Source organism: Mus pahari, chromosome 2 (assembly GCF_900095145.1).
Source record: "Mus pahari chromosome 2, PAHARI_EIJ_v1.1, whole genome shotgun sequence".
Classification (NCBI taxonomy): domain Eukaryota; kingdom Metazoa; phylum Chordata; class Mammalia; order Rodentia; family Muridae; genus Mus; species Mus pahari.
Genome location: NC_034591.1, coordinates 50,939,359 through 50,952,772, shown reverse-complemented (window position 1 = coordinate 50,952,772; position 13,414 = coordinate 50,939,359). Strand labels below are relative to the sequence as shown.

The 13,414-nt window shown below is 37.3% G+C and overlaps 1 protein-coding gene across 1 annotated transcript in view; it reads right to left on the bottom strand.

The window, feature by feature from the left end:
- The window catches only part of Mkln1 (muskelin 1), a 109,882-nt gene that overhangs the window by 62,177 nt on the left and 34,291 nt on the right, over window positions 1-13,414 (bottom strand). Inside the window, exon 6 of the mRNA XM_021191194.2 lies at window positions 13,096-13,288. Coding sequence (XP_021046853.1) covers window positions 13,096-13,288 — 193 coding nt within the window. The remainder of the gene's footprint in view (window positions 1-13,095; window positions 13,289-13,414) is intronic.

Below are 13,414 nucleotides of genomic sequence, written 5' to 3'. Positions count from 1 at the left end.
TCTCTCTCTCTCTCTCTCTCTCTCTCTCTCTCTCTCTCTCTCTCTCTCCTCTCTCCTCTCTCTCTCTCCATATGTGTGAGTGTGTGCGTGTATATCTGTAGCTGTTATCAAAATATAACCTAAAGTTAGGAATTATTTTGGCTTTCAGTTTCAAGATGTTTTAGTTTACAGTTCTTGCAATATGCGTGTATATATACATTCACACACACACACAAAGTGCATGCATGTGTGTGTGTGTGTGTGTGTGTGTGTGTGTGTGTGTGTGTGTGTAGAGAGAGAGAGAGAAACAGACAGAAAGACTGACACAGAGAGAAGGGGAGGATTCATTCTATAACTTCTGTTCCTCTAGAGAAGCAGACCAAGGCACTTCCCAAGCTGCTTTTAGTGGTGTTTTATCACAGCACTAAGAAACCCTAACAAAAACAACAGAGGAGATAGAAATTGGAGGAAGTGGGGTCTAATCAGAGGAAGTAGACCACTAGAAGTATCCCCATCAAACTTACACCCAGTCCCTGGCCCCAATTCTTCTCTTTCTCCTTCCTGTCAAGCCAGGAAATAAGTAGCTTTTACCATGTTCCCACCACCATGATATTCTGCATCCCTGGGGATCCACAATCAACATAGGCAAGGACTGTAAAATAAAATATCTTGAAACTGAGAGCCTAAATAATTCCCCACTTTAGGTTATAATCTGAAACTAACTAACTAGATGACTGAACAAGTAAAAATTTATAGCAGTAAAGCACAGTTGTTAAATAGATATTGGTACCAGATTATGAGACCCCAAATCTTAGCTCTGTTACTGACTAGTTATGCTGCCTTACAAATTAATCATTCTCTTTCATTTAATGGGGACAATGATAATAGTACATATAACTTAGAATGCAGGTATGACAATTACAAAGTTCATATAAAGAACTTAAAAAATACAAGGTCCACTGTAAAACTTCAAACATATGTGGTGGCAGAGGTGGCAGCAGCAGTGACTGTGACAGAAAAAATAATATTGAAGATGATGAAGATGATGATGACAATGTAGTAGAGCCTGGAATTATATTTGGAAGAAAACTATTAGGTTTTTTTGTGCACCAAAATATGGCACTTAATCAAGTAAGAGTTAAGGAGAGAACACCAAGGAAGGAATAAAAGAAGCTATCTGAAAAGAACTTGCCTTGAAGAATGAGTTGGAAGTAAATAATGAAAAGGAAAGTAAACAACAAAGAGAATATGGCCCAAACCAAGGCCTGAAGGCATAGGTGAGTAGGAACCTGGGGAAGAAGCCATGCTTCAGGAAGTAGATAGATGGTTATGTGGAAAGAGAAGGGAGCTTTTGCAATATTGGGCACTGCTGGGAATAAACAAAATCCCAAGGTAAACATTAAGGAAACAACTTGCTAATCCCGACAATAGCTCTAGTGCCCGACTCATCAGAAGCTCCTTTAAATTAGCCATGGGAAAGCTGCTCTTTCAGAGACTAGCTCTTGTTATTGTTGTTTTGTTCTCTGTTCTCTGCCGTGCCACAACGCCTCGCACATCTGAAGATTAGTAACAATCAACCAGATCAGTAAGAACCAACACAAGACTCATGCTAAGATATGGAAAGGCAAAGGGGATGCAGTACAATAGAGGGGGAAATCTAAATACAAACCATGAATGTAAGAAAGTAGGCAAGTCATGGTACAAGACCTTAGCACCAAACAGACATTGACTGCCAAGCAGCACAGACATGATAAACTGACAGAAAAGTTGACACCCGAAGACATCAAGCAGGGATTGTCAAGATTGATGAAAAGAACAAAACTGAGACATTAAAGAAGTGAAGATCAAAGTGTTAAGAGGAGATGCTAGTAGTGATATAATGACTGAAATGGGATAAAGAATTCAAAGAAGCATAAAAAATTAAACAGAAATGTCAACTTTAATAGGATAACTAAGAAAATGAAATTAAGAGTAAAACAAATCACGGTTTTTAATAGGCTGATGAGTTCAGCAATATAACTAAAGACAACTCTACAAAAAGAAGCTAGAGTTTAAATGGACTATTTAAACAACCCAAGAAAAACTACAGATTTCTTTCAAAGAAACAGGTAGAAAAACAACACACTTTTCTCAACAAATAATAATGGAAGCCGGTTAACAGTGGAGTAATATTCAAAATGTGTTTGAAAGAATAACTGCCAGCCAAAAAATTCTATATCCAACAAAAATACCCATCTTTAAGAGACAAATGATTCAGACAAACAATAAAGACTTTGTATTAGTTAGGGTTTTACTGCTGTGAACAGACACTATGACCAAGGCAAGTCTTATAAAAAACAACATTTAATTGGGGCTGGCTTACAGAATCAGAGGTTCAGTTCATTACCATCAAGGTGGGAGCATGGCAACATCCAGGCAGGCATGGTGCAGGAGAAGCTGAGAGTTCTACAACTTCATCCAAAGGCTGCTAGTGGAAGACTGACTTCCAGGCAACTGGGGTGAGGGTCTTAAGCCCACACCCACAGTGACACACCTATTCCAACCAGGTCACACCTATTCCAAAAAGGCCACACCTCTAGATGGTGCCACTCCCTGGTCCAAGAATATACAAACCATCACAGACTTGCCTTCGTTATTATTAAAATTTCTAAAAGATGTGCTTTAAGTTAAAGGAAATAAAATCTTAGATGTAAGATCAAAGAGACAATAAATCAGATCAGTAAAGATGGGGAAAAACTCAGGAACCCTGTATAAAATGAAGCAATATCTGCAGGACCTCAAGTATGCCATCATAAATGACAGTGAAGGTATCAGTAAATAGAGCTGAAACCACATTCATAATCCTTGTACTAGAAGACAAAAAAAGGTGCTCACCAATTTTGTTAACTGTATACTTGTCACGATTTCTATCAGAAATTTAATGCAGAGGACATTAAAGCCAAGTAAACAAAGGGAAAATTGAAAATATTAAAGGTCAAGATGACAAGACAAAGAAGAAATGAAGAGCACGACAAACTCTACAGAGTAACATGGAAACCTGGCTCTGACTGTGAGTGCCTAGAGCCCTACTGCAGGCCAGGAACAGGAAGGTCCACGAGGGGCTGCTGAGCTGGCCAGCCAACAGACAGGGTCAGCGAGAGACCTTGTCTCAACAAACAAAGTAAGCAAACGTTAAAGGAAGGCACCCATCATCCTCACCTGGCCTTTGCACATGAACCATACACACAAAAATTAATAACAGCAGGCAGTGGTGGTGCACGCCTTTAATCCTAGCACTTGGGAGGCAGAGGCAGGCAGATTTCTGAGTTCTCCAGGGGTACACAGTGAAACCCTGTCTGGAAAAAAAATTAACAATAAAAAATAAGCAACATCTATAAGAGTTACTTCTTTAAAACAAGATACAGAAAGGCTGAAATTTAAAGACTATAATTCAACAAGTGCTTGCCTAGCATGCACAAAGCCCTGGTTTCAATCTCCAGCACCACACAAAACTGGGCATGTTTACAACCATCTGTAATCCCAGCACTCCAAAGGATCCCAGCAAGAGGATCAGAAGTTCCAAGTTATCCTCAACTACAGAGTAGAATGGGCTACAGAAACCATGCTTAAAATACATAATATTGTCTTTAAGACACTGAAAAAGATACATTTTGCAAATACTATGTAAAAGTGGGTAAGCAACTCATAGTAAAACTTAAAGTTTAAAAAAATTATGATGTGTAACTAAAACATGGCAACAAAATATAGTAAGAAAATGAGAACCATAAAGCCGGGTGTGGTGGTGCACGCCTTTAATCCCAGGACTCAGGAGGCAGAGGCAGGCGGATTTCTGAGTTCGAGGCCAGCCTGGTCTACAAAGTGAGTTCCAGGACAGCCAGGGCTATACAGAGAAACCTGTCTCGAAAAACCACAAAAAGACATGCAATCTAAACTTACTAACTTATCTAACTGTATCAAACAGACGCTACTGATAAAGGCTTATACAACGGAATTAGCAAACCTGACTTATGGCTATATACAGAGCACTGAGCCCAACAACTGCTAAGCCCACAGGCTGGTCAAGCAGGAAGTGGATAAAAGCTGAACACAGGAGCAAGTCTATGTTTGGAAGGACACGTACCTGATAGCTGTACAACTCCACTAAAGGTCAGAACAAAGCCAATAACCAGAAAACTCAATGATTCTGGAAATCTAAAACTCTTAAAACTATTATTCACAAAAAGCCACTTCATTTCAAAATGAAAATACTGAACCAGACAACAACATATGTAGATCTGATTTTAGATCCTTAATCCATTTGTAAATTTTTTAAAAAAATCTGATAATTAGCTTGGCATCTAAAAGTTGTTATTTTTAAAAAGGTATAAAGGCTAGGTATAGGCTAGGCATACTGGTGCATGCCTTTAACTCCAGCACCCAGGAGACAGAGTGAGGAAGAACTCTGTGACTTCAAAATCAGCCTTGTCTACATAGCAAGTTCTAGGCCACCTAGCACACAGCAAGGTCTAGGCCAGCTACATCCTTTCTCAAAATGAGAAGCAAAACCACACACACACACACACACACAGGCGGGGATGGGAGGAGGAAATCTCAAAGAGAAAGAGAAAAAGAGGTAACAGCAAATAGAGTGTAGAAAACAACAGAAAAGATAAGCAAAGCAGGAGTTAATCCTAAACAATTAATAAGCCAAATAAATTGCTTGTAACTATATGGAGATTTTAAAGAATAACAATGCATAATAACTAACCAATATACAACAACAAAATCCCAGGAAATCTTGGAAACAAACAGTTCAAAAGATATTAAATATTCCTTAATCTCCCTAAGAGTAAAGTTTTTACATGTCAATAGAAAATTGTTAAAAAAAAAAAAAAATGATTGAAGCTGAAGCAAACGACAGAGAGGAGCCCTGCACTGTTCACAGGCACTGAACAGTTAGGGAAAGTGCTCCCACCAGGCCCTTCCAAAATAGAATACCTAACTCTCAAAGCTCTTCCAGGTAAGTAAGCGAGAAAGAATTCACATCTTAACACAGAAAGAAGAAATTAACTTCTGAGTTCACTAGATGAAATAAGAATACTAGATCTGAGAGAAATATAAAGGAAACACTATATAACCTTCTCAGTAATAAATTCATGGAGAAGAGTTCAAGGTAAACATTAACCAATCTAAATCTATGATAGACCCAAGGAAATACATGATGACAATGTCAAGTACATCCGAGATATAAAAAGTCAGCTTAAAATTCAAAAAAAAAAAAAAAAAAAAAAGGTAACTGATTTCCTACATTAATGGGTTAAATCAGGAAAAATTCATTGTCATAAAAGGTAGAAAAAGTAGTAAAAATCAGTATTTGTTTGTTAATACAATTTCTTAGCAATCTGGGAATGTGATGCAAGGCCCTCCAAATGACACACCAAACATAGCACGGGACAGAGAGGGATAAGATGTAGCTGCTGGAGTCTCCTGGTATCATAGCGGATCCCCAAGGATTTGCCATGGGAGGAAGCAGAGTTTAATAAGGCTGACAAGATGAGGCTTTAGTTGTCGCGCTCAGAGACTGAGTTATCACTGTTTCTGAACTGAGTTTGTGTTGCACTGTCTTTCACACTCCCCTGGGTTCAAGAGAGAAAGGTGCTGTGCCTACCATCTATTATGTGTAGCATGTGCCTGGTGGCCACAAGGGCCAGAAGAGGGCATCAAATCACCTGCAAAAATGGTAAAAATGTGTTACGGGATGAACTACACCTTGAGTCTCAACTATATCTGACTGAGATATTTAAGCAAGACTCTGTACTTAAGCTTTGTAAATCTGGGGCGCTGCACAGCTCTGAGCATGGATGCTACACCTGCACCATCACTAGCAGCAGCTGGCCAACTCGGCCAAGATCCAGTGCTTTGAGGAGGTCCACCCCATTATCTATTCCATCCACTAGCTGCTTGATTGCGTGGAGCACTCCCAGTGATCTGGGAGCATGTCATTGCTGTTGACGATGAAATCTGATGCATGGCTGTGATGGAACACAGTGGTGGCCCCTGGCACCCTCTGAGAGATTGCTGAGCAGCTCCAAGGAGCTTTGGAGACCCATGGAGGCTCTGAGAGGAGACTTGGTGGCAGAGGAGGACTCTGCAGAGGCTGCAGGATCCTTGAACAACTGAAAAATGGTAGATCCTATAGGAAGATGCTTTTTAAAAGTGGACATGTGAAACTGGAAGGAGCAGAGCCTCTCACGCAGAGGAGAATGGCAAAAGGCAGACTGGGCAATGACGGGTATGGAAGCAATATAGGAACGTGGCCTCAGACAAAGCACATGGCATTACTGAATGAGGAGAGCTCTGTTGATGACTGTGGTCCGAGTTACCACCAAAGGCCACGTGGACGCCCTTGGTCTCTGCTGCCACCTGAAGCCATGTTGATGCCTGTGGCCTGTGCAGCTACTGAGGGACATGATGGTGTCTGTGGTCTGTGCTGTGACCACAGATCATGGGCCATGTGGATGTCCGTGGTCCATGCTGTCACCAGAGACCATGTGAAGTCCATGGTCTATGCTGCTGCTGACTGTGAAAGGCAGGAAGCTTCTTCTGCGGTGGTAGTGATGACTGCAGACTCACAGCTGAGACTGAGAGACGTAGAAGTCTTCTGTGACAAACAGTCTCGAGAGGAAGCTATTTTAGAGAACTCTTAAAAATTGTGATAGGGATGCTGAAGTTAGCCCTTCACAGTTGATGGCTTCTGGTGGGGGTGGGGAAGGACTCAGTGTTAAAATTTTAAAGGGCTGGCCACTGCGAGTCTGACCATGCTCCAGTGAAAATACAGGCAACCAAAATAGACTTGGTATTTTTATCTATCTTTCTTTTTATTCTGGGGGGGGGGGAGGTCGGGGTGTCACGGGTTGGGAGGTGGACCCGAGAGGACTGGAAAGTAAATGGAATGGGATGCATTATGTAAAAATCCCAAATAATCAATAAAAATATTATGTTGGATATTTAAAAAGAAAAAAAATAACATGTAAGACCACTATATAGGATGTTAATTCATAGGTTCCTGTGGGTATTTTTCGGGCTAACTTCTATCTCCAGTCTGCCATACCCTATCAAGGACAGATGCTGCATTCAGTAAATGTTTCCCCTGTATTTTCTGAAGAGATGATAAAAGGATTTGCTTTTGAGAATACAAACTATACCAGAACATATGTTACCATTATGTCCTCAACCATATATATATATATATATATATATATATATATATATATATATATATATATATATATATATCAGCTCAAAACCTAAACATAAAGAGAAAAGGAAAAGGGTTGGAAGGAAAGAAGCAAGCCTGTGACTTCAACATTCATAGTAACAAACTAGAAAAAAAAGAGAGGGTGTCTGGTATTGTACAACTGGAATTCCAACCCTAGGAACCCAGCAGGTGGACTGGCACAAATTCAAGGCCAGCCTAGAGTATAAAACTTATTACAGGCCAGTCCAGGCTTCATAAAAAGACCCGGTCTTGGGGAATGAAGAAAGAAAGAAAAAAAGAGCAAAAAGTGAAGAACAAAGTACGGAGAAGAGACCATAAGAATAAGTACAACATAAAGATTCAAAGGGAAATTCTTTTAAAAAACTAGGAATAATTTTATACTGATAAATTCACCCACTTAAATGAGGTGTGCATATTGTGCATATTACTCAAAAGGCATAAACTACAAATACTCACTCAAGAATATAAAATGTGGGCTGGTGAGATGGCTCAGCTGGTAAGAGTACCCGACTGCTCTTCCAAAGGTGCAAAGTTCAAATCCCAGCAACCACATGGTGGCTCACAACCATCCTTAATGAGGTCTGACTCCCTCTTCTGGAGTGTCTGAAGACAGCCACAGTGTATTTACATATAATAAATAAATAAATCTTTAAAAAAAACAAACAAAAAACTTAAAAAAAAAAAAAGAATATAAAATGTAAGCAGCCTTTTATTTATTAACATAATAAGTTTGAAGTTTAGAAATCTCAAAATGAACTTCAAGCCCACTTTTCACCATTCATCCTTTAAAAGTTCACCATGGTATTATAAATTTATATAAATTTTCTTCAGAAAATAAAACGGGACTAATTCTCACCTCATTCTTTCTGTAAAGGCCAGAAATACCAACATAAAATATATACATTATAACAAAATTGTAGGCCAGTATCCAAACTATTCAACTATGCATAAGAACACTCAATTTTATGAATCATACAAGATCTAAAATGAGTACCAAACAGGGATTTTCACAGTATTGCAAAGTTAAATTTAAAAATGAAAATTAATGTGATTTAAGGTGTATGAAGTTGATAAGGGCAGATCCTTTCACCACCTCAAAAGGCACAGGAAACATGCTTGATAAAATGCAGTATCTATCCCTGATAAAGATTATAACTACATTTCCTCAATCTCATAAAAGGTTGTCTATAAAAAGTATAACTAGCACTATACTTAATGACTGTTTTACAAAGCAAAGATATCTACTGTCGCCACACTATTCAATACACTATGAAAAATCTGAACCAATACAGTAAAAAAAACTTAAAAATATCATGACTGGATGAAAAGATGAAAAGGGTCTTCTAACAGTACAAGTCTAAATCTCTACCGAATATCTCAGGATACCAAAAGAAGTGAATTTAGCAAGACTGCAGAGTAGAAAATTAACATAAACATACTTGCTAAATTCATATATACTAGCAATTACCAATTAGAACTTAAAATTTTAAAGTACTATTTGTAGTAGGAATATAAAACATAAAATACTTTGTAACTGTGGTCTTTTCTACCCTGTCCCCCCAGTTCCCAAGTAACTACTTGGAGGTTCATTATTTATTAAAAAGTGCCTAGGCCATAAGCTAAGCTTGTTCTCATTAGCTAGTAACTTATTTGACCCACTTAAACTGCTCTCTGTCTGTTACATGGCTGGTTACCTCTCCTCGGTTTCCTACATCTGACGTCCTGGAATCCAGGGTGAGTCTTCCCGTGACTGACCACCTCCCAGAGTTCCTATCTCTCTACCAGAACTCCCACCGTCTTCTTCCTGAGATTTGCTAATAGGCCATCAGCTTTTAATTGACAGATAATTCTTCCACACAGTACACAGAGATTTTCCCTACAATACTATGGGACAAACAATATACATCATATCCAAGATCTAGCTAAAGAACTAAAGACAATAAAATAAATGTTAAAAGAACGGGAAAAACAGAAAGTGCAAACGTTTTAAATAAAGCAATAATTTCAATTCTTGCCAAATTGATCCATGACTGTATTATATACAAAACAAAGCCCTATTAGATATTTTTTAGGTACTTACAACCAATGTCACATGCTTCCAAAATTCTAAAATTCACAAGAGAATTCAGACCATCCAGAATAGTCAAAATAATTTTGAAACAGACAATGCTTGAAGACTTATACTACTTCATTTGAATACGTACTATAATGCTGAGTAATCAAGATGGTGTGATATGTGTGAAACATACTGCACTGTCAAACCAGAAATTATTAGATTCCTACCTGGTACCATACACAAAAATTAACTCTGAATCAAACATAATTATGAATGAAAATCTTAACTATAAAACTCTTGCAAGAAAACCAAGAGTTCTGATCTTTAAACGAAAAATGTTCAGCTCTAACATCAAGAGCATATTAACAAGCACACAGAAAAATTCTTATCACAATGTAAAACTTCCAATGTTCAAAAGATGCAGTAAAATATGAAAAAAATAAACCACAGACTATAGCATATATTATCGTTTTATATGTCTGGGATGTTTTATTTTTGTTTTGTTTGTTTGTTTTGTCTGATGTTCCTAGACTACCCTCAAAGTTGCTATACTTCTGTCCTACCTCCATCCACTAAATACAGACCTGTACCACCAGATCCTATGAAAAATATATTTTCTTATTTTCTTTTCTATTTGTATATGTTAATTGTACAAAATAGTGGGCTTCATTATGACATTTTAAATCATACCCCATTAGAATTGTGTCTCCCCTACACTCAAAGAATATAGTTTGAAATCCCTCATATATCTCTTAATAAATGACTTGTTTCCAGACAGAAGTCTCAGAACACAGACAGGTAAACAAGTCACTAAAAGAATGGGTGAAGATAAGAACAAATGCTTCACCAGTGAAGACACAAAGATGAAAATACGCTAAGCATTAGTTACTACAAATCGAAAGCAGAAAATATAGACATAGATTAGAATAGCTAATATTACAATTATTGACAGACATTACAATCAATGGTCAATTATGTGTAGCAACCGGCTTTTGACAATTTTATTATTTTGTTTTACTAGCATTCCAAACATGAGCACTGTACTTCCACCATTCCCACAAACCACTCTTCCCTCTAACTCCACCCATGCCCTCCTTACTCCTTCTCAGTTTGATGACTTTATCTTAATCATTGTCACACAACTGAAACTTTTATGCACTATTGTATGGCTATAAAACAGCAACACTGAAGAACTGGGAGTTTAAAAGTTAAGCAGACATACAATATGCCATCTGGTGGTTCTATTCCTAAGTCTCTATCTAAAAAAGTCAAAGTGTATTTCCATACAAAGACTTATATACAAATGTTCATTTCAACAGTAATAGCCACAAGTGTGATTAGCCCAAATGTCCATCAACAGATGAACACAGAAGAAAACTAGTATATCTGTATCATGTCTGACTTAGCAATAACAAAATGAGTTTCGACAAACCTAGATAAAATTCCAAATAAGCCAACTGAAAGAAGTTCAAGAGTATGGTCTGTTTACATGAAGTTATAGAAGTGCAATCTCATCTATAGTGACAGAAAGGAAACAGTTGCCTAAGGATGAAACGCAAGCAATGCAGGAGGGCTAGATTGTCACAAGCAATGCAGGAGGACTAGATTATAAAAGGACTGAGGAAAATTCAGGTACTGTCAATGTTTGTTACTATGTATAGTAGTGGTGGGGTCAGGTATGTAGGTACACACACATATACGTCAACATGTAGATCTAAGTATACATTCCAAGTATGTATAGCTTATAGTGTCGTTTTATATATATATACACACATACATATATATATATATATATATATATATATATATATATATATATATATATAAATCAACCTCTAAAAAGGCAAAATGAGCTTGGTTTTTTTTGTTTGTTTGTTTTTTATACAAAGCTTAGTCTTATTGTCATATGAAAATTTTAGGTGTTAGAAAAAGAAAAAAGACATGGGCTGGAGAGATGGCTCAGCAGTTAAGACTGCTCTTCTAGAGGTCCTGAGTTCAATTCCCAGCAACCAAATGGTGGCTCACAACCATCTGCAATGGGATCTGATGCCCTCTTCTGGTGTGTCTGAAGAGAGCAACTATGTACTCAAATACACTAAAAAAAAAAAAAAAAAGCTGCCATAAACACAGATCCCATTTGTAGATCATACTAATGAGCACATTAAATACACTAAGAGGTTTTGCTTGCTCCATTGTAAGAAGCTTGATAAAAGATGTTTCCATGTCCTACTTTCTTTCCTACTCAGTGGGTAAAAACTTCTTGGCCTCTTCTATGCTTTCAGTGGAAGAGAAGCCAAAAATGTCTCTACTGTTCTTTTCCTTATTTGTTCAACAACTCATCATCAGTGAGGTCAGCAGCGAACTGAAGAACCTGGAAAGTGTTCCCAGGCAACTGAGAAAGCCCTTGGCAATACAGACTATGATGTGACTAAGTTTTGGTTACTGTCACCTCCTCTAAACCAGGCTCCCTTTCTAGAGTCAGAATTGCAAGTAACTATAATAGAGTTACATTTGCTTTTAACAGCTTTTTCTAACAATGGGCATTCAACTGAAATCAATTTAAAAATGTAATTATCATTAATTTGCCTTATAATCAAAAGAAGTTACGCATGGTAGTGGTTGTTACTTTATATCACTAACACAGTAAAATCAGATGCCTTGGTGATAAAGATGTAAAACAAGTCAACTTAAAATTATAAAATTACCCATATACCCCTCTCATCCTAAATTAGAAAAATATGTAAACTCACGCTTAGAAATTGAAACACATTTATGTACTTTCATTGGAGGCACTTTAATAGTTTGATATGACATTAATTATCAGTGTTCTTAGGTATACTCAATTTCAAAACTATCGCTTCCTTATTTGTAAATATGAGTCATCATCAAGTAATAAGTCACAGCAGAGTAGAAGGCTTGGGGGTAGCTTTGCCACTGGACATAACAATGGGAGTACCTGGTTTTAGGGTAAAGTATATAAGCTAAAATAGAAAAGTGCAAGTTCTAGTTCCTTTAGTTATAAAAACTAAGTACTTGCTATGTAGCTCAAGATGACACTGAACTACTGATCCTCTTGCCTCTAGTCTCTCCAGTGCCCAGTCAGGCCCAGTTTATGCAATGCTGAAATTCAAACTAAGCAAGTACTGTTCAAATGAGCCATACCCCAGCCCTCCACAAGCTTTATACTGAGTATTATTGGTCACTATGAAAACCACTGTAGAAGAAAAAGGGGGGGGAGATAAAAGAAAGTTCTTCTCACTCACTAAGGAATAACAGAGCCTTCTTTCTAATTCAGATAACTGAGAACTTAAATATTCAAATTCAAAGCATCTCATAATATTATATACATATGTTGAAAGCCAAATTTCAGGTCATTTAAGGAAGTCAGAAATTCCACAGAAAATCAAGGATTGTGTAGTATCCATTCACGCTACAAAGAAAATCATTTTAGTGCAAATTCCCTTGTCTGTTACGCCTGCCAATACTTTTTGAATCTGCACCCCTCCTATCCTAATCACAGTATTAAAAATGAAAACTGGCTACTGAAACACTGCTTAAAGGAATAGATCACTGATAACAGTAGTAGCAAAACTGTTTACCTGATTTCCTGTTAGTTAAGTGCTTGGTTTCCCAGAACGACAATGTAATATAGGAAAATTAGTTCAAATCTGTTTCTAATCTTTTTTTAAATTCCTGTGATATTATAAACCTATCTTACATAAAATAATTCTCTATATTCTTTTAGGAAGTTTCCTGTAAGTACTGAAATATCCCTAATAATACAAGTTTCTAAGTTTCTTACCATTTACAGCTTTTTCAATCAACTCCTCGCAAGCATCAAAGTCACCCTTTAACACCAATTTGTCATGCATATCTGTCAACATTGGGTGCTCCAATGCAATCTTGGTTTTCTTCTGCAGGGATTCAAAAGCCTCTGTATAGTTGTGTTGTCTGAAGTGTTTTAGGCAAAGACGAATGGCTTCCTGTTCGCGGTACTACTAGAACACAAGAAAAGTAGGGGCAAAAAAAAAAGATCTGCTTAGCTGCCACTGTAGGAAACAGGTAACAATTAAAAACTAACTAAACTGAGTATATATATATATATATATATATATATATAT